This window comes from Talpa europaea, assembly GCF_964194135.1.
Source record: "Talpa europaea genome assembly, chromosome: 4".
Taxonomy (NCBI): Eukaryota; Metazoa; Chordata; class Mammalia; order Eulipotyphla; family Talpidae; genus Talpa; species Talpa europaea.
In genome coordinates, this window is record NC_140070.1 from 50,453,988 (window position 1) to 50,479,581 (window position 25,594).

At 41.9% G+C, this 25,594-nt stretch overlaps 1 protein-coding gene across 1 annotated transcript in view; it reads right to left on the minus strand.

Moving 5' to 3' along the window:
- LOC311170225 (retinol-binding protein 2-like) overlaps positions 1 to 21,655 on the minus strand; it is a gene marked incomplete at both ends in the record, with an annotated part of 34,569 nt that extends 12,914 nt beyond the window's left edge. Inside the window, 2 exons of the mRNA XM_084232613.1 lie at positions 3,358 to 3,527; positions 21,583 to 21,655. Coding sequence (XP_084088739.1) covers positions 3,358 to 3,527; positions 21,583 to 21,655 — 243 coding nt within the window. The remainder of the gene's footprint in view (positions 1 to 3,357; positions 3,528 to 21,582) is intronic.
- Between the last annotated feature and the right edge of the window lie 3,939 nt (positions 21,656 to 25,594).

The following is a 25,594-nucleotide window of genomic DNA, read 5'->3' on the forward strand; positions in this document are numbered from 1 at the left end:
TGTTTTTGTTTATACATGCACTGGGCACAGTCAGAAGCGCGGGAGGGTGAGAGAATTCACCAGAGCCAGAGCGGGGAGCAGAGCAGGCAGAAGGACCGAAGTACACTGCTGAGGGGAGCAGTGGGCGGCAGGAAAGGTCTGCGCACCATGTGGGACCCTCCTCCGGTGGCCGGGGAGCAGCCGGGAATCGAACCGGCACTGCAGAGGCTGCAGGCAGCTCCGCAACCCAGCGCTCAACTGCTGCGCCACCAGGGAGGCCCTCCATTTATATTTAGAGTTAATATTAATATGTTAGCATTGGTATTTGCCATTTTGTTTCTCTTTCTCTGATTTTATTTATTCTTTTAATAACTATTTTTTCTTTTTTTTTTCTTTGGTCTGTGTTGTTGTTATTCATCCCTCTGTTGGTTCTGGCTTTAAGACTCCTTCTAGTATTTTTTGTAGTGGGGGTTTAGTCATAATAACTTCCCACTTTTCTTTAGCAAGAATCCCTAAGTAAAATTCAACCTTGACTTGAGATTATCTATGCTGCAGGACAACTTGGCTGAGAAATAAAATGTGGTCTGTCTCTTGACCTCAGAGTCATCACCGAGAATGATAACATCTTTTCCTCCCCACCCCAGGGGAGGAGCCCTAGCTCTTGCTTTGGGAGAGAGTTGAGATCTCTGACTTTGAAGGGACTCCTGGAAGCGCCCAGAAGAGATCCTGGGGAGGGCGGGGCTCACATTGAAGGGCAGGACAGGGTGGGGAGACCTGCTTTCTTCTGGGTGAGGTCAAGATAACTTGGAACAGAACACTCAGTCCTGCCTTCTTAGCTTGGGAGCCAGAGCAGAGATCCTGGTGATGGCCCCAGCACAGAGGAATGGGGCTATGAATTTCAAGTTGCCCATGTTGTGTAAACTGCGTGAGTGCCGTGAGTGGTCAATGGCAACCGCTGCAAGTGGTGAACTACAAACACTCCCAAGTTTCCTGGACTGTGTAGCCTGAGGGCTCTTATATGATACTACAAATGGTGTGAGGGAATCCTTAGGTACAAATGGGCTTGGATTCCTCCCCATGTTTGTTTGTGGGAAATGAGCAGGTGTGATTTGATCTGGAAAACTGAAGACAGATGCACTGAGCGTGAGTGTGGACACCATGAGGATGGATCATGGGCTGTGACACCATGTGGTGCTGCTGAAACACAAGGCACCTGCTCTAAGTCCAGTTTCCCAAGTCCTGCTCCCTATTGTTTCCACGCTTGCCTCCTCTGGGCACTGCCTGCCTCTTCTGCAGACTTTCAGGCAGGCTTGTGTCCTTGGACAGTGAGTATGTGTATCCTACTCCGCATGCAGTGATGTTTACTCACTTTCAGGGTGCTACCTGTATTCAAACAGTTCAAGTAGCTGGAAGTCTGGCCTTCAGATATGTGGAGGATCTCCTCACTTATGTCTTTTTTTTAATTTAAATTTTATTTTTATATTCCCCATACAATTAAAACCCCCTTATTTTGACCCCAATCCCTCCCCTCCCCGCACCCTACCCCTTATAGAGTGTCTCTGGTTCATAGTTGTTTGTTGATTTTGATTTTTTCTTTCTTATAGTTATTCTTTTTCCTGGTTCCTTATTTAAGGTTTCTAGATTCCTGCTATGAGTGAGACCCTCTGGTATTTTTCTTTTTCTTTCTGGCTTATTTTGCTGAGCATGATCCCTTCCAGCTCCATCCATGTTGCTGTAAATTACATGTGTTTATCTTTTTTGAATGCTGAGTAATATTCCATGGTGTATATGTACCACATCTTCTTGATCCAGTCATCTATTTTGGGCATTTGGGTTGTTTCCAAAGCTTAGCTATTGTAAATTGTGATGCTATAAACAGAGGGATGCAGGTGCTCTTTGGAATTGATGTTTCTGTGTTCTTGGTTAAAAATCTAGGAGTGGAATTGCTGGATCATATGGAAGCTCTATGTTAGTCGGCCAAGAAATCTCCACACAGCTCTCCATAGTGGTTGGACCAGTTTGCACTCCACCAACAGTGCAGGAGAGTTCCTTTTTCTCTACAACCTCTCCAACATTTGTTGTTGCTAGTTTTTTTAATATTCGCCATTCTCTCTGGTGTGAGATGGTATCTCATTGTAGTTTTGATTTGCATTTCCCTGATTACAAGTGATGTTAAACATTTTTTCATATGTCCGTTGGCCATTTGCATTTCTTCTTCAGAGAAGTTTCTTTTTAGCTCTTCTGCCCATTTTTTGACTGGATTTTTTCTTTGTTTTTGTTGAGTCTCATCAGCTCTTTGTAGATTTTTGTGATCAGTCCTTTATCATTAGTGTTGTGTGCAAAAATTTTCTCCAGGTGGTGGGGTTTCTCTTTGTTTTTGTTATTGTCTCTTTTGCTGTGCAGAAGCTCTTTAATTTGATGTAATCCTAGCTGTTGATCTTTGCCTTCGCTATCACTGCTTTGGGTGATGTGTCTGTAAATATGTCTTTGAGGTGCATGTCATATAGTGTTTCGCCTATTATTTCCTTCTATATATTTTATGGTTTCAGGTCTTCTGTCTAGTTCTTTAATCCATTTTGAGTTGGTTTCTGTGCATGGTGTGAGGTAGTAGTCAAGCTTCATTCTTTTGCATGTAGTGACCCATTTTTCCCAGCACCATTTATTGAACAAACTTTCTTTGCTCCAGTGCATATTCTAGGCTTCTTTGTCAAAGATTAGTTGACCATAAATCTGTGGGTTTATTTCTGGATTTTTGATTTGATTCCATTATTCTCGCTTATGTCTTGTGAGTTAAGGTGATGCTGAGAGAGAGTCAACAATCTTGCCAGACACTTCTTTAAGTTCCCAGGACAGGAGAAACCCTGGCTTCATTTAATCTGATTGTTTTGTTTGATTAGCATTTTATTTAAAAAAATTTAGGCTCACCTAAATTTGAGACATTTCTTATTAAAACACCTTGTTTCTTAACAGATAAAAGATAAAAATAGCAAAACGAGGCCTCATTCCTCCTTGTCAGTGACTGGCTGGTGTTGTCTGCTCCTCTAAGCTAAGCTTCCAGAGGCTACCCTCCCTGGGATAGCCCACCTCTCTATCTTCACTTTGCCTGCTGGGCAGTATCAGTAGAGGAGTTGGTCCCTGACCCCACACCCTGGAGAGCTGAGCGTCCTTTCATCTCTCCTTTGCTTACAAGCTTAGTGTGAAAGCCAACTTGCCCCCTCAACAAAACCTCAAGAGCTGCTCTAGACAGCATCATCAGTCCATTTTGGTCCCCTTTTCTTTACTTCTCCTGTGTGGCTTCTGTCATCATTTTATTGGGAAGCCACATAGCTGACCCCTGCACCGAGTGGATGGAAGAGAAACTCTAGCCCAGACAAGTACCTGAACTTTCCGACTCTTTTTGAACTCTTCAAACTCCACGCCCACGGTGAAATCCAAGTCATAGTTGCGGACTGAGCTCATGGTTTTTATCTTGAATTTATCACCATTTTGAATAATGATCTTTCTCTGAGTCAGACTTGCTGCGATCTTGCAGGTGAAAAAATCAAAATCTGTTGGCAAAGGGAGTTGTGGAGGTTATGATGTACTCAGCTAGACCCATTTGTTTCTTTAACAAGGCTAAGCCCTCAGGACCAGAGACACAGATCATGGGCTGGCTGCATTTCTTTGCTTAAGTGGGAAATAGGAGTTGTCTTACACTTGGCTAGTTTGAGCATCTTCGTCAATTGTCAGGAAAACTCAGGCCTCTTGATGTCTCCTTGGGAGTTCTGAGGGGAGAGGGTGGTAGCAGATAGGGCTCATCCCTGAGTGCGTGTGCGCACACGTGCACACACACACACACACACACACACCCTGCTCCACTATAGCAGCTCCCTTCTATCATTTTGGCATATTGGGTTTTCTCCTAAGCATTTGCTGAACAAAAGCCTTCATGGCTTGAAAGAAAAAACACCATTTGGAAATTATCAGTCTAGATCATTGATTAAGATGGATCTTTTGTTAATGTTTACAACAGGGAAGGATACATACTTCCATTCTAAGCAGATCAGGTGTGTAGTTAGCTAGGTTCTGCCTCCTTTGTGGAAAGTTTTATTTAAATTAAGATCCACAGCTTGTGGAATCGGGGGTGTCTAACCCAGGCACACTGCAGGCCACAGAACAGGGGTGTGATGAATGCTCCATCTTTCTGCTGTGAACTAAGTACCCTGTCCAGCATTTGCAAGATTCAGGGTGCCATGGGGCTCAGCTCCATAAGACATGTGGTAGCTAACAAAAATAGCTTATGGTCACCTAAGTTTGGGAAAGGAAGACTCAAAACCAAGAGAAGCTGATTCCTGCACTGAAGCACTTGATAGTCTTTAATCCAGGAAATTTTGGGTTGTACCCAAGCAGTGGGGTACAGGATGTAGCATTTCTCTGCCTCAGTGCCCTCAAGCCCCCTGAAGTGGGACATGCAGCTGGGTGGGTGTTTCCCGGAGCATAAGACAGAAAGGGCTAGCTAGACCCCTCAGAGACAGTCGTCTCCATCACCTTGACACTGAAATTGTGGAAATATAACCTGTTTAATTTTTCTCCTTCAGGCAACAGCTGGCCCGTTTGGAAGAAAGAAAGGTTAGACAGAACCAATTAGTCAAGTATTTCTGGGTAAAGATGAAGACTTCCTTAACATTTTTAAAAACCAATAAAGAATGTGTTCTATTTTCTAGATGCTATAAGGGTGTGCTTGTGCAAATAAGGCCAAAATGTCACATTCTCTACCACAGAAATGGCCCAGGGAATCAGGTGATGCCTTTGTCTAACTTCAGTGCCATCATGGGATGCTCAGATCCAGATCTGGAAGCAGCAGCCATACTGTCCTTAGCGGAGCTAATAACCAAAATGGGTTACTTCAAGGATTACATTTGGCTGTGTTTGTGAAGAGCTCGTGACCAGTGGCTGCTGGCATCATCATCATCATCATCACCAAGGCCCTGGCACTCCCTGGCCAGTTTCCCCAGAGTGCTCTGCATTTTCCCAGACACTCCCTGGGTGTCCACTTCCTCTACTCCTGCCCTCTCTTCAGTTCTCCAGTCTCATATGGCCCAGCCCTGTGCTTGTTTTTGACAGCCTGTTGTGCCCTTTTGGCCCTTCCCCACCTGCCACAAGGTTTTACCCCCACAGAAGAAAATTTCTGGTACTCTCCTCTGATTTTTTTCATTGAGTTGATTGTTCCTTTCTCCAAAACGTCACCCCCAAGAGGATGAGAATAGTGGTTTCCTCACTCTGTGTCTCCACAGAACCTAGAAAGATGATGAATAGGCTAATGGGAGCAACATGGTCTAGGACATTGGTTCTCGACGTGAGGTGCCCAGGTCTGCACTATTAGCAGCACTAGGAACATCCTACAGAAGTAAATTCTGGGGGCATCCTAAAATGGGAGTTGGGTCTTACTTGTTTTTTTTTTTTTTTTTGGTTGTGGTTGTTGTTTTAAATCAAGTGATTCTGTGCATGCTAGAATTTAGAAGCGCTGGTATAAAAGAGGGAGGGTGAGTGTCAGATCCAGGTGTGAATGCTATTGCTGACTTCCCAGCTATGTGAACTTAGAGAAGTCATTTCCTCTTCTGAATTTCAGTTTTCTCACAGTAAAGTGTGGGAAAGAATGCTTATCTCATAGTGTTATTCATAAGTATTAGTCATAAGGCTATTTGTTAGGATTCAGTTAAAGTGATGATAAGTGCTTTACACGGTACCAGTGGGCTTGTGGGTATTTCATGCTCATTGGCCTCTACCCCCTTGCCTTCCTGTTCAGGTCAAACAGTGAGCTGACAGCAATCAGTCCAGAGTGAAATATCGCAGTCATATACATGCATCTCCACAGCCACCTGCCACTCCAGAGTCCAAGGGCCCTGGACTCCAAAGAAGCTGTCAGAATGGTGTTGCTCCTCTCTCTCACTCACCTAAGCTGGCCTGTTACCCAGGCACTTGATCTAGCCTGGCTAGAAATTCCTCCACCTGACACAGCTTCCTCACTGCATAGAAACAACCTCAGCTCCTGCACTAGCCTCCTGTGCTGAGATCCAGGCTGCACTCACCACACTGCTGGAACTGGTTAGGAGAGGGGAAAGGAAACCATGGGCCACATATAAACCAAACCAAACAGGAGGACCAGGCAAAAATGCAGAGGAAGAATAGGAAACGACAGAGAAATTTAGAATGAAAGCATTCATAGGTGTATTTTCATTCCACAGATGTCGACATCAGGTGCAGAGAACTTAAACGTTGGCTTCAGTTACCCAACTAGGCTAGAGTTCCTGATGGTTTGTCTACAAGCACATTTATTATCATTCACATTGTCATTCTCTACTGAGGATCTCCTTACAAAAATGATAGCTTTTCCCTGATCTCTTAGATGGGCAGATCCCAGCTAAAAATGCCTATTGCTACGATTTCTACAGAGAACTGGTTTTCCCAGGAAACAAAATCCCTAGTCAATCCTTTTTGTCCAGAAGTGGGGGAATATATTAGGGGTTTCATGCAAATGGAATCAAGCATCACTGCTGCTTCAGGTTGAAAAATAGCCTGGCCTCTTGTCTACCCTATAGCATTTGCACAGACTAGTTAATCATGTCACCTCTGCTCCACCCCAGGGAAGGGAGCCAAATCTTCTGTCAGTGGATTCATTGTATTTCTAATCAAAAGGGAAGGTTTACCCACAGCTCTAAAACACACACACACACAAACGCACACACACACACACATTACAAAAATACTTCTGTTTGCAGAGGAAATTATTTTCCTGATATGGTATTTTAACACCAGGGTTATCAAGTATGTTTTATCTGCTCTTCTGGATTAAAGGTATTGATGGGTCTGATTTATTGCCAGGTGAAATGAATTTCTGTCTCAGAGAAGAAATTCCAAAGGCAAGCTATTTCTGAATTATATATATGGCTTGTAGCTGCTGCAGAAGAAAAAAACAACACTGAAGTGACTTTATTAAAGCATAATTTTCATAACTGCATTTTGAACAATGTAAGCCATAAAGTTGAAATATGAGGATGCTACTCAATATTAAAATACTTTGTAGGGCCTTCCCGGTTAAGCATTGGGCTGCGAAGCTGCCAGCAGCCTCTGCAGCACTGGTTAGATCCCTGGCTGCTGGCGAGGGTCCCACATGCCACACAGACCTCTCCTGTGCTCCCGCTGCCCCCCTCAGCAGTGTACTTTATCAGTCTGCCTGTTTTGCTCCCCGCTTTGGCTCTGGTGAATTCTCTTAGGCTCCTGAGCTTCTGACTGTACCCAGTGCTTGTATAAATAAATAAATAAATAAATAAATAAGTCTTTACAAAAAATACTTTGTAATATGCTTGGGAAGAAAGCTAAAGTTGAGAGAAAAACAAAGACTCCCGGAGACCTACACACAGCCCCAGGCCAGCTGGTAAGCTTGTGCGGAAAAAGCAGTGCGCTTGAAAAGCAAACATGGATTGCAGCTGCCCAGGTTCCCACGCCTGCGACCTAGGCTTTCGGGGAGATGCGCGGGGGCCCTCACTGAGGTGAATGTCCCTCACTGAGTAATCAGAAACCAGGAATCCAGACACGGGAGCAGGGTGCAAAAGGCACCATTTCTGTGGACACTGAACTGGGCTACAGCCTGCGTCCTGGACCTGAGGGCTTTGAAACTGAGGCCCTTTGGAACAGGGCATGAAATTCGGGGCGTGGGTTCCCCATGACGGTGGGGCACAAGGCAGGCACAATACCCCAAAGCCGTTGAGGCTTTCCCTACCACTCCCACTCTGTTCCCCGTCCCACGTTGTGAAAAAAAAAAGTTCCCCAAGGACACTAGGAGAGATCTCTGGCTCCACCTAGCGACCAGAAAAAAAAAATCACCAACACCCCATAGAACAGGGACCTTTCTTCAGTAAAGACTGATTGAAACCAGCAGAAGGCTCCCAGAGGAGCCGTGGTGAGCTGGGAAGTTCACCCACGCCAGGCCCAGAGGGGGAGCGGGCACCCACGGCTGGGGCAGACTAGGTGTGCAGAAGAGTGTGCCTGAGACCAGGCACGCAGGAAGTGAATCCCGCATCGCCATTTTAGAACAGGGACATTTCTCCAGTAAAGACTGCCTGAAACAATAAGAAGGATCCTGGAGGAGCCAGAGGTGAGCTGGGAAGTTCGCCCACGCCAGGCTCCTTCTGGCCTGCAGACCTAGCCCAGAGAGGGAGCGGGAACCCACCAGTGGGGCAGACCAGGTGCGCAGGGGAGCGTGTCCCCACATCGGCATTTTAGAACAGGGACCTTTCTTCAATAAAGATTGCTTGAAACCGACAGATGGCTCCAGGAGGAGCAAGAGGGGAGAGGAGAAGGTCACCCAAGATGCCGGCCAGTCCTAGCAACACAGTGTCACAATGCATACGACAAATTAGAAAACAGACAGTAGGGAGTAGAAGAACCACACGCAACCTAGCAACTCCTCAGGAAAAAAGCACACAACAAAAAGAAAACCACCCCCAGATTGCAACAACAGTAACTTGGAAGAACTTCTGAGCCTTCCAGAAAGAGAATTTAAAATTGCCATGATTAAAAAACTGACAGAAGTCATAAAGGAAAACAATGAGAAGGGAAAAATAATCAACAATCAGAAGAATGAAATTGAGTACCTAAAGAGGGAAGTAAAAGAAATGAAGGAGATCAAAGAATTAATGGAGGCACTAAAGAACTCTGGGAAAAGCAATGAAAGCAGAATAGATAAAATGGAAGAACGAATAAGTACTCTTGAAGACACAGAAATAAAAAGAACAAAAACAGAAAAGGAGAGAGAAGTACGAAGGAAAAAGATCAAAGAAAGACTTCGGAAACTATCTGAGTCCATGAGGAAAGGAAATATAAGAGTTATAGGAATACCAGAAGGAGAGGAGAGAGATGTAGGAACAGAGAAAATATTCAAGGACATAATTGAAGAGAACTTCCCAAACGTGAAGAAGGAGCTGAAAATTGATATACAAGAAGCAAGAAGAACACCAAACTTCCACAACAAAAGGAAAAATACAGCAAGACACATGATAGTAAATCTCCCAAGAATCCAGGACAAAGAAAAAATAATGAAGCTGACAAGAGGGAAGAAACAGATAACATTCAAAGGTAAACCAATCAGGCTGACGTCAGACTTCCCCGAAGAAACACTACAGGCAAGGAGAGAGTGGAGGGACATAGTCAACAGACTCCAAGAAAACAGATGCCAACCAAGAATACTCTATCCTGCAAAGCTCTCCTTCCTCTATGAAAAAAGAATAAGGACCTTCCCAGACAAACAGAAACTCTGGAATTTCATTAAGACTAAACCCCCACTCCAAAAATACTACAAGGAGTCCTAAAGCCCTCTGAGAAGAGGGACGAATAACAATGAAAGAAGGCCAAAAAAAAAAAGTTATTAAAAGAATAAACAAATAAAATCAAAGGAAAGACAAACACAATGGCAAATACAGATGCTAACATATCAATATTAACTCTAAATGTAAATGGACTAAACTCTTCAATAAAGAGACACAGAGTCGCAGGCTGGATTAAGAAACAAAACCCAACCTTTTGCTGTCTCCAGGAAACACATTTAGCTACAAAAGATAAAAATAGACTCAAAGATAAAGGATGGAAAACAATCCTACAAGCAAATGGACCAAAAAAGAAAGCAGGAACAGCTATACTTATATCCGATAAAGCAGATTTCAAACTCAAAAAGATAAAAAGAGACCCTAAAGGTCACTACATTATGATCAAGGGGACAATATTTCAAGAAGAAATAACACTCATTAACATATATCCACCAAAAACAGGAGCATCAAAATATATCAGACAACTATTGTCATCTTGAAAACAGACATCAGAATAAACACATATGTAGTGGAAAACTTCCAAACACCACTATCAAAAATGGATAGATCAATGAGACAAAAAATAAGTAAAGACAATAAAGCTCTAAATAAGGACCTAGAGCACTTGGGCTTAACAGGCATCTATAGAACACTAAACCCCCAAAAAACGGAGTACACATTTTTCTCAAGCGCACATGGATCATAATCCAGGATCAATCACATATTGGGACACAAGACAAACATCAACAGATACACCAAGATTGAAATCATACCAGCCACCTTTTCTGACCATGAAGGCATCAAACTAGAAATAAACCATAAAAAGAAGACAAGGAACTCTCCTACCTCATGGAGATTGAAAACCACACTACTGGAGGACCACTGGACTAATGAGGAGATCAAAGAAGAAATTAAAAAATTCTTTGAATTGAATGACAAGGAGGACACCCATTTCCTAAATGTATGGGATGCAGCAAGAGCAGTAATAAGAGGAAAATATATAGCAATAGAGGCTTACATCAAGAAAAAAGAAAGAACTCAAAGAAACAACCTAATCTCGAAGCTCAAAGATCTAGAAAAAGAACAACAAAAAGAAATCCAAAACCAGTAGAAGAAAAGAAATAATAAAAACCAAAGCAGAAATAAATGAAATTGAAATTAAAAACAATCCAAAACATCAATGAAACCAAGAACTGGTTCTTTGAAAAAATCAATAATATAGACAAACCCCTAGCCAGGCTCACAAAGGAAAAAAGGGAGAAAGCACAAATAAACAGGATCATAAATGAAAGAGGAGAAATCACAACGGACACAGCAGAAATCAAAAGAATAATCAGTAACTACTATGAACAGTTATATGGAAACAAGTTCAACAATCTAGAGGAGATGGACAAATTCCTACAACTCTACAATCACCCAAAGCTGGATAAAGAAGAAATAGAACACCTAAACAGACCAATTATAAGCAGCGAAATTGAAATGGTAATCAAAAACCTCCCCAAAAACAAAAGCCCAGAACCTGATAGATTTATAAATGAATTCTACCAAACATTCAGAGATGAATTAGTGCTTATCCTTCACAAACTCTTCCAAAAAATTGGGAAGGAAGGGACAATACCAAACACGTTCTATGAAGCCAACATTACACTAATACCAAAACCGAGCAAGGATAACACAAAAAATGAAAACTGCAGGCCCATCTCCCTAATGAACACTGATGCAAAAATCCTCAATAAAATTTTAGCTATCAGAATCCAACAATGTATCCATAAGATAATTCACCACAACCAAGTAGGATTCATGCCAGGGACACAAGGATGGTTCAACATCCGAAAATCAATCAACGTTATCCAACACATCAACAAAAAGAAATATAAAAACCATATGATAATATCAATAGATGCTTAGAAAGCTTTCGACAAAGTGCAACACCCATTTATGATAAAAGCCCTTGAAATTCTTGGGATACAAGGAACATATCTCAACATCATAAAGGCCATATATGACAAGCCCACAGCCAGTATCATTCTCAATGGTGAAAAGCTGAAAGCAATTCCATTAAGATCTGGAACAAGACAAGGATGTCCACTCTCACCACTGCTTTTCAATATAATACTGGAAGTCCTAGCCAGAGCAATAAGACAAGAGAAAGACATCCAAGGAATCCAAATAGGAAAAGAAGAAGTCAACTATCGCTATTTGCAGATGATATGATAATATACATAGAGAACTCCAAAAACTCCACAGAAAAACTAATTCAACTCATCAATCAGTTCAGCAAAGTGGCAGGATACAAAATCAACACGCAAAAGTCAGTAGCCTTCCTATACACAAACAATGAATCTGAAGAAGAAGAAATCAAAAAACCCATCCCTTTTATTATTGAAACAAAAAAAAAATCAAATACTTGGGAATAAATCTAACAAAAGAGGTAAAGGACCTATACAAAGAAAACTATAAAACACTGTTAAAAGAAATAGAAGAAGACACAAAGAAATGGAAAGACATCCCCTGCTCATGGATTGGAAGAATCAACATTATTAAAATGGCCATACTACCAAAAGCAATTTACAGATTCAATGCTATTCCAATAAAAATTTCAATGTCATGCTTCAAAGAAGTAGAACAGTTATTGATGAAATTCATATGGAATCACCAAAAACCCCGAATAGCCAAAGCTCTCCTGAAAATAAAGAAGGGAATGGAGGCATCACACTCCCAGACTTCAAACTATACTAGAAAGCCATAATCATCAAAACTGCATGGTATTGGAACAAGAACAGACACACAGACCAATGGAATCGAATAGAAAATCCAGAAATAAACCCACAGATTTATGGTCACTAAACTTTGACAAAGGAGCAAAGAATATGCATTGGAGCAAAGAAAGTTTGTTCAATAAACGGTGCTGGGAAAACTGGGTTGCTACATGAAAAAGAATGAAGCTTGACCACTATCTCACACCATATGCAAAATCAACTCAAAATGGATTAAAGAACTAGACATAATACCTGAAACCATAAAATACATAGAAGGAAACATAGGTGAAACACTACGTGATATGCACATCAAACACATTTTACAGACACATCACCCAAAGCAGTGATAGTGAAAGCAAAGATCAACAGCTGGGACTACATCAAATTAAAGAGCTTCTGCACAGCAAAAGAGACAATAACAAAAACAAAGAGAAACCCCACCAAATGGGAGAAAATTTTTGCACACAACACTAATGATAAAGGACTGATCACAAAAATCTGCAAAGAGCTGATGAGACTCAACAACAACAAAGAAAATAACCCAGTCAAAAAATGGGCAGAAGAGCTAAAAAGAAACTTCTCTGAAGAGGAAATGCAAATGGCCAACAGGCATATGAAAAAATGTTCAGCATTACTTGTTATCAGGGAAATGCAAATCAAAACTACCATGAGATACCATCTCACACCAGTGAGAATGGCACATATTAAAAAAACTAGCAACAACAAATGTTGTCAAGGTTTTGGAGAAAAAGGAACTCTCCTTAACTGCTGGTGGGGGTACAAACTGGTCCAACCACTATGGAGAGCTGTGTGGAGATTTGTTGAACTACTAAACATAGAGCTTCCATATTATCCAGCAATTCCACTCCTAGGTATTTACCCAAATGACAGAGAAACATCAATTCCAAAGAGCACCTGCACCCCTATGTTTATAGCAGCACTGTTTACAATAGCTAAGCTTTGGAAACAGCCCAAATGCCCAAAAATAGATGACTGGTTCCAGAAGATGTGGTACATATACACTGTGGAATATTACTCAGCATTCAAAAAAGATAAACACATGCAGTTTGCAGCAACATGGATGGCGCTGGAAGGGATCATGCTCAGTGAAATAAGCTAGAAAGAAAAAGAAAAATACCGGATGGTCTCACTCATAGCAGGAATCTAGAAAACTTAAATAAGGGACCAGGAAAATGAATAACTATAAGAAAGTGAAAATCAAAATCAACAAACAACTATGAACCAGAGACACTCTATAAGGGGTAGGGTGCGGGGAGGGGAGGGATTGGGGTCAAAATAAGGGGGTTGCAATTGTATGGGGAATATACAAGTATATTTTAATAAGTATATATAAATTTTTAATAAATTAAAAATTTATTAAAATAAATTTTTAAATTTATTTAAAAAAAAAGAAAGCTAAAGTTGCAGGCTAAAAGGGCAGGCACTCTTTGTAAATTGAAGAGCAGAGATGCACAAGTATTCATCAAGTGAAATCTGAGCTCTATTCCAACTACATCTTCTCTGGAATTTGAACCAGGACTCCTTAATTCTCAAATCATCAGCACTCTTAGGCAATCGAGAGAAGCTGAGTAGAAGGGCAATCTTATCCTTTTTCCATGTCGTTTCCTACTCCAGATAACACATTTAGGGAGGGATTGGATTGGCCCCTGCCTGCTTCTCTGCTCATCCCCTCACGGACATCTCCAAAGGTTTAAAACTTTCCCTAGTGAGCAGAGGCAGCTTGAAGACCCTGGGGTGCCTCCCTCCTTCCCCTCACCCTGTCACCTCCTGCCGATGTCTAGTGTTCACCTCAGGGGTGGGGGACAGGATGGAGGTGCTCCCAGTATAGGCAAGGGGAGACAAGAAGGAGGGGCCAAACTTATCTTCACCTGGGCTTTTTCTACTTCCTGGCAGTGTGCCTGTTTGAAAATTCAACTAGATACTACATGATTGGGAAAGACTTGGCAACATGTATAATTTCACTGGCTGTGAGCACCAGCAAGAATCCATATTTTATGAAAATGAATCTCCCTTTGGTCATCAGATATTTTCTACCTCACTCACTCACTCATTCACTCACTCACTCACTCTCTTATTCATTTCTACCCACGGAGTCTGAGGGTCTCTCTTCCTGTCTGTCTACTTTAGGAGTTCCCATCCTGACAAACCTTGCTCAGAATGAGCCTCCTCCTTCCCTGCCCTGTGCTCAGCATCCACAACTAGAACAGAGCTGTGGAAACTGGGACAAACTGGAATCCCATGTGAGTGACACCACTTCCCAACCCAGGTGACCCAGGCAAGACTCTCCATTTCTCTGGGTTGCAGACTCCTCATTTTATACAATGGAAAGCACCTTCCATCCTCATCCCTGCTCATCCTTGATGCCATCCTGAGCTCCACATCTTATACTGAAGAGCCAATTTCAATTCTCTACTTGGCTTTGTACTGGGCCTCTGAATCAAAATATGCAAAACAGAATTGTTCAGGTCTTTCCCCCTGCCCAGGACTCTTGTCCAAACTCATTGCTCCCTAAGTCTTCCACACTTCAGGATGGAATCACCATCTTCCTATACAAGCCTGTGCCTGAGACCAACTTCTTTTCTTTTTGCTCCAAACTCATCTGCATGCCTTGTTGGCTTTATCTACATCCAAAATGTGCACTGATCCTGTTTCCTCTTGTCCAGCCACAAGGGTACTGGCCTAGCCAATACAGCAGCGTTTCTTGCCAGAATAACATAGTAACCTCCTAATGGGCCTCCTCACTGCTTCCAGTTTTGCCTTCCCCAGATTCATTCAAGGCTTCACCACAGTGATCTTTATTATTTTTTTTTTTAGAGGCATGTTTTATTTATTTATTTATTTGTTTGTTTGTTTTGTTCATACATGCACTGGGTACAGTCAGAAGCACGGGAGGGTGAGAGAATTCACCAGAGCCAGAGTGGGGAGCAGAGCAGGCAGAAGGACCGAAGTACACTGCTGAGGGGAGCAGCGGGCGGCAGGAGAGGTCTGCGCGCCATGTGGGACCCTCCTCCGGTGGCCGGGGAGCAGCCGGGGATTGAACCGGCGCCGCAGATGCCGCGGGCAGCTTCGCAACCCAGCGCTCAACCACTGCGCCACCGGGGAGGCCCCTCACCACAGTGATCTTTAAAGACCATAACTTAGACTGAGGAAGTCTTCCAATTCTAAGGCCTGACCTTGTCATGTTATATGATCTCTGACCTTTGGTCATAAAAGGGCATTCAGTTCTGTGTCCTCTCTCTGTATACAGTCGGCATGCTGGGAGGAAAACCAGGTGCAGGGGTCGCTGCATGCACATATTGACAGTCCCAGCTGAGATGTTAACAGTCAGCCAGCACCAGCTGCCGTATGCGGGGGTCAGATGGCTGTTGCCCCAGCCACTACTATCTGCAACTGACTCAGGACTCTTAGCAAGAACCACCTTGGAGAGCTCCATCAGCTCCCAAGCAATGACAGATAATAATAAAATGACTGTAGTTATTTCAAGCCACTGCATTTTGGGGTGATTTGTCACCTCAAAGTAGAAAACTGGAATACCACTTGTGCATGGCTATCACTCGATGGTCTACACCAGTCAAGCTCCTTGATTGGACTTGGTTGTATCTCAGACAGCACAGGCCTTGGCACCCACAGGTAACATCTAAAACTTAGGTGGTGAGGTTGAATGGTTCCCCATCCACTGGCCATGCTGGTGCCACAGCTGGAAGGTCATGGACTGTCCCCCAGTATTCTGTCACAGTACTGGATCCTCAGATTGCAGACCACTCACACCCTTGCCCTGATTCAACATGAAGTAGGACCTCGGGACATAACCTTGTTCTCTGGGTAAAAAGTTGCTAGCTGCTTTCCTTGCTGTCAAGAAGAGTCTAGGACCTTGTGGAAGACAGGGTGTTTTAGAAGGAGGGGTGTGGAGGTGGCACTGACCCTAGGTACTCACTCTTTGACCACTGCATGACTTTGAAAATGTGGAGAACACCTGTGGCTGCCACGCCCTATCACTCCACTGAGCTGGCAAGTGAGTCTATGGGAGACCTGTATGTGCAGTGAGTCACTTGGCTGGTGACAAAGTCAGTTTGCTGCCCAGCCCACAGCTCAGTTGGAATTCCTCCCTCCACACTGAACCAGCAAGCAGATCACAGAGAAAGCCGGCTCCTGGTGCTCGGGATTAAAACCCAAGAAGATGACAGCCATTGGGCAGGGAACGGAGTTATGCTTAGTGATATTTACACGTCTGGGCATTTGTAGAGATCTCCACATATGTTGCAAATGCCAAGGGCCTCATGCAAAAAAGGCCAAGGGAGGCAAGCTTCATTGATTTGTCAATGTTGGAAAAGTAACGTTTGCCTTGTGGGGTAGATGTGGAAGAAACTGTGCTGGGGTACTCTTTTTAGAAAAAGGATACTTTGTGGAAAGCTGATGGCATTCTGTGTGTGCCCCCACTTTCCCAGAGGGCAAAGGATGTGGTGATAGTTGTGCTAGCCTCTCTTAAGGGTAGAGGAAGGAGTTTCAGGGGCTCCCTCTACTGACCTGAAAACTACAGTGGGTCTGCATTTTATACCTGAAATCTTCATAGCACTTTTTACTGTTTAAGAATAAGTCACAAAATCATACACCAAATTGTCTTGGAATATATTCCCTGAATACAACCTGTTTAACATACTGCTTAAACCTCGAAACCTCCAAACAGCCCTTGTTGCGGTGCTTTCAATCATCAGAGTGACAGCCACATCCCACATCAATGGAGAAACAAGCAAGACCAGTGCTATTATCCCTTTTTGGCAGATGAAGAAACTAATTTTGAAAGTTTAGGAATTTGGTCAAAGTGAGAGAGAAAGCTGCCGCTGAGCCAGTGCTTCTGGTTTGGTTTCCCACCTGCATGATCAGGCTCAGAATTTACCTTCCTGAGCTAAGTGCTATGACATTTCCCCACTTACAGAATGAGAACCCCATTTCCATTGTACACTCAGGGTACTAAAAATAAGAGCAACAGGGCTGGGTCTCTGGCAGAAGGACAATGTCTCCTCCTGCCTCCCCAGGTATATTGAGGTAAAATTCTGATACCTGGGAGGACGCTGGAGGATAATTGGTGTAGGAAACCTGTCTAAAGTACATGAAGAATACTCACTCAATGAAGGAGCACCAAAATACATTAGACAACTATTATCATCTCTGAAAACACACATCAGAGAAAACATATATGTAGTAGGAGCCTTCAACACACCGCTATCAACAATGGCTAGATCAACGAGACAAAAAACAAGTAAGGACACTAAACCTCTAAAAAAGGATCTAGAGTGCTTGGACTTACCCAAATAAATCTGCGTACACATTTTTCTCAAGCTCACACGGATCATTCTCCATGATCAATCACATACTGGGACACAAGACAAACATCAACAGATAACACTGAGATTGAAATCGTACCAACCATCTTCTCTGACCATGAAGGCATCAAACTACAAATAAACCATAAAAAGAAGGCAAGGAACTCTCCTACCTCATGGAGACTGAAACCCACACTATTGGAAAACCACTGGACAAAATGAGGAGATCAAAAAGAAATTAAAAAATACTTTGAGTTGAATGACAAGGAGGACACCAATTTCCTAAATGTATGGGATGTAGCAAAAGCAGTAATAAGAGGAAAATACATAGCAATAGAGGCTCAAATCAAGAAACGAGAAAGAACTCAAGAAACAACCTAATCTCAAAGTTCAAAGAACTAGAAAAAGAACAACAAAAAAACCCCAAAATCAGTAGAAGAAAAGAAATAATAAAAATCAAAGCAGAAATAAATGAAATTGAAACTAAAAAAACAATCCAAAATCGAAACTAAAAAAACAATCCAAAAGATCAATGAAACCAAAAGCTGGTTCTTCGAAAAAAATCAATAAAATAGACAAACCCCTAGCGAGGTTCACAAAGGAAAAAAGGGAGAAAGCACAAATAAATGGGATCAAAAATGAAAAAGGAGAAATCACAACGAACACAGCAGATACCAAAAGAACAATCAGAAACTACTATGAACAGTTGTATGCAAACAAGTTCAACAATGCAGAAGAGATGGACAAATTCCTACAGCTCTACAATCACCCAAAGCTAGATAAAGAAGAAATAGAACATCTAAACAGACCAATTACAAGCAGCAAAATTGAAATGGTAATCAAAAACCTCCCCCCCAAAAAAAGCCCAGGGTCTGATGGATTTACAAATGAATTCTACCAAAGATTCAGAAAGGAATTAGTGCCTATCCATCACACACTCTTTCAAATAATTGAGAAGGAAGGAATAATACCAAACATGTTCTGAAGCCAACATTACACAAATACCAAAAGCAAAGAAGGAAAACACAAAAAAAGAAAACTACTGGCGAATCTCTCTAATGAACACTGATCAAAAATCCTCAATAAAATTTTAGCTATTAGAATCCAACAATGAATCCATAAAATAATTCACCATGACCAAGTAGGATTTATTCCAGGGACAGGAGGATGGTTCATCATCCAAAAATCAATCAATGCTATCCAACACATCAAAAAAAAAAAATAAAAACCATATGATAATATCAATAGATGCTGAGAAAGCTTTCAACAAAGTAAAACACACATTTATGATAAAGGCCCTTGAAATTCTTGGGATATAAGGAACATACCTCAACATCATAAAGACCATATATGACAAGCCCACAGCCAGTATCATTCTCAATGGTGAAAAGCTGAAAGCATTTCCATTAAGACAAGGATGTCCACTCTCACCACTGCTTTTCAATATAATACTGGAAGTCCTAGCCAGAGCAATAAGACAAGAGAAAGACATACAAGGAATCAAAACAGGAAAAGAAGAAGTCAAACTATCACTACTTGCAGATGACATGATAATATAGATAGAGAACCCCAAAAACTCCACAAAAAAACTAATTAAACTCATCTATCAGTTTAGTGAAGTGGCAGGATACAAAATCAACATGCAAAAATCAGTAGCCTTCCTATATAGAAACAATAAATCTGAAGAAGAAGAAATCAAAAAAATCATCCCTTTATTATTGAAACAAAAAAAAAATCAAATAATTGGGAACAAATCTAACAAAAGAGGACCTATACAAAGAAAGGACCTATACAAATAAAACTATAAAACACTGTTAAAAGAAATAGAAGTAGACACAAAGAAATAGAAATACATCCCCTGCTCATGGATTGGAAGAATAAACATTGCTAAAATAGCCATCCTAGCAAAAGCAATTTACAGATTCAATGCTATCCAAATAAAAATTTCAATGACATTCTTCAAAGAAATAGAACAATTATTGATGAAATTCATATGGAATCACCTAAAACCCTGAACAGCCAAAGCTCTCCTGAAAAAAAAGAAGGGAATGGAGGCATCACTCTCCCAGACTTCAAACTATACTACAAAGCCATAATCATCAAAACTGCATGGTATTGGCATGAGAACAGACATGCAGACCAATGGAATTGAATAGAAAAACCAGAAATAAACCCACAGATTTATGGTCAACTAATCTTTGACAAAGGAGCAAAGACTATACATTGGAGCAAAGAAAGTTTGTTCAATAAATTGTGCTAAGAAAACTGGGTCGCTACATGCAAAAGAATGAGACTTGATTACTACCTCACGCCATATGCAAAATCAACTCAAAATGGATTAAAGAACTAGACATAAGACCTGAAGCCATAAAATACTTAGAAGTAAATACAGGCGAAACACTATGTGATATGCACATCAAAGACATCTTTATAGACACATCACCCAAAGCAGTGATAACGAAGGCAAAGATCAACAGCTGGGGCTACATCAAATTAAAGAGCTTCTGCACAGCAAAAGAGACAATAACAAAAACAAAAAGAAACCCCACCAACTGGGAGAACATTTTTGCACACAACACTAATGATAAAGGACTGATCACAAAAATCTGCAAAGAGCTGATGAAACTCAACAAAAACAAAGAAAATAATCCTGTCAAAAAATGGGCAGAAGAGCTAAAAAGAAACTTCTCTGAAGAGGAAATGCAAATGGCCAACAGGGATATGAAAAAATGTTCAACATCACTTGTTATCAGGGAAATGCAAATCAAAACTACCATGAGATACCATCTCACACCAGTGAGAATGGCACATATTAAAAAAACTAGCAACAACAAATGTTGCCAAGGTTTTGGAGAAAAATGAACTCTCCTTAACTGCTGGTGGGGGTACAAACTGGTCCAACCACTATGGAAAGCTGTGTGGAGATTTCTTGAACTACTAAACATAGAGCTTCCATATGATCCAGCAATTCCACTCCTAGGTATTTACCCAAATGACAGAGAAACATCAATTCCAAAGAGCACCTGCACCCCTATGTTTATAGCAGCACTGTTTACAATAGCTAAGCTATGGAAACATCCCAAATGCCCAAAAATAGATGACTGGATCAAGAAGATGTTGTACATATACACAATGGAATATTACTCAGCCATCAAAAAAGATAAACACAAGCAGTTTCCAGCAACATGGATGGAGCTAGAAGGGATCATGCTCAGCGAAATAAGTTGGAAAGAAAAAGAAAAATACCGGATGGTCTGACTCATAGTAGGAATTTAGAAAACCTAAATAAGAGAGCAGGAAAAGGACTAATCAATACAGAGTAAAAATCAAAATCAACAAGCAACTATAAACCAGAGATACACTGGGAGGGGGGGATTAGGGGTTAGGTTATAAGGAAGCCAGTGCAGGGTAAAACTAGGACAGGTGGCCCATGCTCCTTGAGTAGTGCCCGGCCACAAAGCTGTCCAGCAAAGTGAAAGAACCCCAGCCCTTTGGTGTCATTAGAACCCACATGTGTTTTCTGCCAGCTCTACAAGGGACCCCACCAGAGAGTTAGCACGTACATGGATGGAGCCTTGGCCTAGAATCTAGTTCAGAAGTCAATTAGTAATGAGTTGTTTGATCATATGATCAAAGTCTCTCTTCCCTGTCTGTGGGTCTGATTTTTCTCTAGACTAAGAAGAGACCTGTTAGCTAATCCTTTCCTGCTTCCCCAATACAAGACTGACAAAAGAGCAATCAGTGCAGGGGTTATTCCTGGAAAATACCAGGTCTATCTGGTTATCTAAGAGATGGCTTTCAAAGGTAGGGGAGTTACTGCATTGTCCCCTCAGCTATGGCTTTACCCTGTGTATGCAGGTATGTGTGTGTGTGCGTCTGTGCGTGCGCGTGCACTTGTATGCATATCTTTCATTCAGTGTATATTTTCCGTGTGCTGTGCTAGACATTCTAGACATAATCTCATTTATTATTATTTCCCACTTGCAGAAAAATCATTGATCCTCTGAGATTTTGCTTGACTTACCTGATACTACATAGCTAGTCAGGGAGGAGTGAGGATTTACACTCAGGTTTGTGGAACTCCACAGTGACTGTCTGGAGGAGCAGATCACAGTCCTCTCAAAATCCCCCTCCCTCCCCAAAGCCCGGCCTCCTGCTTACCCAGGGCCGTCATGTAGCCTTCCAAATTGTCATTACTCTCCATCTCCCAGGTTCCATTGTGGTCCCTTGTCATGGTGGTGGCCTCTGGTTCAGCGTGGGCATGTGGTGGACAGTAAGGAGCAGGCAGCAGGGAGAATGGGTTGGAGTGAGCTACTTTTATAGCCTAGCACCAGGCTTGTGGCTTTGAAGATAATAGTCTCAAAGGTCACAAGCACAGCCCAAGGGAACTTTCCTTTCCCTTGCAAAGTTCAGCAGCACAACGGGCAACCTCGAAGTCCTGACGTGGCCAGGCATGGGTGTCCTGGTGAGCTCTGCCATATACAGGATGCTAGAGCAGCTCATTTTTGACTCGCTGTGTTTGGAGGAAACCCACAGTGCTTACCCGGAGTCCATGTAGCCAATACTTTCACCTAAATGGTGATTCCAAGAAATGGGAACTCACATCTATGGACTCTATTATACCCAGTGCCAGGCATGTGTCCTGTTATCACACAGGTCCTCTGTGTTAATTTTAATCATCCCTATTTTACAAATGGAAAAAGGTCAAAGATATTAAATCATATGCTAATTAACAGCTGGTAGGTGGCTGTGTTGGGATTCAAACCCAGGCCTGTCTGGCTCCAAAGTTCTTTTCTTAACAGTCTGCTATGGTCAGCTTGGAAAATGGGTCTGCCACTCCCTTGCGTCCCAGGAAATTACCTCAAGGGCCTCTGAGTAGCAGTGTCAGATAAGAAAAGCAAGTTCTGGAAGCATGGATCTGTTGAAAGCTGGCCATATGTGGAAGGAGGACGGATGGAAGCCACAGACTGGTGGGACTATGCTTGAAGACCTCAGGAGCAAGCGGAGGAGCGCCTTGACCAAGCCAGCCGGCGTTTGAAGAAGGACCCGTGGTTCAGGCCCATCCCGTTGGATCAGTAAATGCGTTGGCTTACTGCTATGACACATGCTTCTGAGAGATGATGCGTGAGCAGTGCCCCCTCCACTCTAAGAACTGTGCTATGGGCTGAAATGGATAAAACACAAATTCCCGAAAGCAAGGCCCACAGAGCAAAATATGGCCCAGCTGTTGTTCAAAGGCCAAAGTAGGATGAAAAGAGGAAGGGAGTAAGGAACAACTTTCCACAAATGGAAAATAAGCAAAGGCAGCAGAAGGGAACAGAGGGAGATTGGGCTTCATTCTTTGAGGTTCATCCACAAGCTGCTGTAGTCTGACATTCCATCCCTTGGGCTGGAGAAGAAGGTGTTCCCCTCCAGGTTCAGGTTCAGGGACTGCCACATAGTGTCTCCTACACCCAGGTGTAGGAGAAAATCATTTTTCTGTTGAAGGAAAATAATTGGTCTGGCAGTGAGGAGGTTGGGGGCAAGAATGGGGTTGCTGATTGCAATAAACCAGACTTGGGTTTTGATCAGCAAGGCAGGGGACCATTCACTCTGTGCAAGCAGGAAGCTAGAACTGAGATGCTCAAATAAAACCAAAAACACTTGAAGGCTATACTCTCAGTTGGAATGTGAAATAGCTAAAACCTGTCAAAAGAAAACAATAAATGATGGTTATTTAGTTGGGATCTTGTGAATTAAAAAAAAAGTCTACATTGCTCTTACTCTGGGCTTGGGGTTTTTACTTATCTTCCTGCTAAAATAAAAGGAGTACTGAACTTTCAATACTGTACATTACTAGGATGAAGTTAATGTAAAAACGATCCAGAGGGATCCATGTTTTCAGATAAGGCCAACCAGAATTCTCTGTGATAAAACCCTACCAGATGTTAACTCAAAATCCATAATTGTAAGACTCACATGCAAAGAGTCCACCAAGAAGCAAATATCAGCAGAAATGTACAGCAAAATTAGAGTTCCAAGAACATCAGATAATAAAATGTTGAGATACAATCATCAATGTTTTAAATGAGTAACAATATTTTATATTTTTAAGGATGACAAGATATGACTTTTTTAAAAATAGGTTAAAAAATAACCAGAAAGTAGTTGCAGAAATTTAAAAATATAATCATTGGGCCTCCCTGGTGGTGCAAGGGGGAGTTAAGTCTGAGTACCATGAAACTATCGGTAGCCACTAAAGCAGGAGTTTGATCCCTGGCCAGGGAGATAACGCACATGGCACAGCAGATCTTTCCTGACTCGCTTGCTGCTCCCCTCAGCAGTGTATTTCAGTGAATCTGCCTGTTCAGCTCCCCATTCTATGTCTGGTGAATTCTCTCACCACCTCTCGTACCTCTGTCCTGCGCCCCTACTCTCGTATGCATAAATAAATAAAATAAATCTTAAAAAATATATAACCATTACAATTAAAAATATAATAATAGATGAGTTAAAGAGTAGATTCAACACAGCTAAAAAAGAGAATTAGTAATCTTCAAAATAAATCCAAGGAAATTATCCATAGAATACAGTACGAGAAGGCCGCCCCGGTGGCGCAGCGGTTGAGCGCTGGGTTGCGAAGCTGCCCAGGGCTCTGCGGCGCCGGTTCGATCCCCGGCTGCTCCCCGGCCACGAGAGGAGGGTCCCACATGGCGCGCAGACCTCTCCTGCCGCCCGCTGCTCCCCTCAGCAGTGTACTTTGGTCCCTCTGCCTGCTCTGCACCCCGCTCTGGCTCTGGTGAATTCTCTCACTCTCCCGCGCTTCTGACTGTACCCAGTGCTTGTATAAACAAAACAAACAAACAAATAAATAAAACATGCCTCTATAAAAAAAAATTATTAAAAAAAATCTTATAAAAAAAGAATACAGTACGAGAACTTCTATTTATTTTATTAATTTTTTAAAAATAAATTTTATTTTTGTATTCCCCATACAATTGCAACCCCCTTATTTTGACCCCAATCCCTACTTTCCCCGGACCCCAACCCCCATAGAGTGTCTGGTTATAGTTGTTTGCTGATTTTGATTTTCACTTTCTTATAGTTATACATTTTCCTGGTCCCTTATTTAGGTTTTCTAGATTCCTGCTATGACTGAGACCATCAGGTATTTTTCTTTTTCTTTCTGGCTTATTTCGCTGAGCATGATCCCTTCCAGCGCCATCCATGTTGCTGCAAATTGAATGCTGAGTAATATTCCATTGTGTATATGTACCACATCTTCTTGATCCAGTCATCTATTTTTGGGCATTTGGGTTGTTTCCAAAGTTTAGCTATTGTAAATAGTGCTGCTATAAACATAGGGGTGCAGGTGCCCTTTGGAATTACTGTTTCTGCGTCCCTTGGGTAAATACCTAGGAGTGGAATTGCTGGATCATATGGAAGCTCTATGTTTAGTAGGTCCAGAAATCTCCACACAGCTCCCCATAGTGGTTGGACCACTTTGCACTCCCACCAACAGTGCAGGAGAGTTCCTTTTTCTCTACATCCTCGCCAACATTTGTTGTTGCTAGTTTTTTTAATATGTGCCATTCTCACTGTTGTAAGATGTTATCTCATGGTAGTTTTGATTTGCATTTCCCTGATGACAAGTGATGTTGAACATTTTTTCATATGCCTGTTGGCCATTTGCATTTCCTCTTCAGAGAAGTTTCTTTTTAGCTCTTCTGCCCATTTTTTGACTGGATTATTTTCTTTGTTTTTGTTGAGTCTTATCAGCTCTTTGCAGATTTTTGTGATCAGTCCTTTATCATTAGTGTTGTGTGCAAAAATTTTCTCCCATTTGGTGGGGTTTCTCTTTGTTTTTGTTATTGTCTCTTTTGCTGTGCAGAAGCTCTTTAATTTGATGTAGTCCCAGCTGTTGATCTTTGCTTTCACTATCACTGCTTTGGGTGATGTGTCTGTAAAATGTGTTTGATGTGCATATCACGTAGTGTTTCACCTATGTTTCCTTCTATGTATTTTATGGTTTCAGGTATTATGTCTAGTTCTTTAATCCATTTTGAGTTGATTTTGCATATGGTGTGAGGTAGTGGTCAAACTTCATTCTTTTTCATGTAGCAACTCAGTTTTCCCAGCACCGTTTATTGAACAAACTTTCTTTGCTCCAGTGCATATTCTTTGCTCCTTTGTC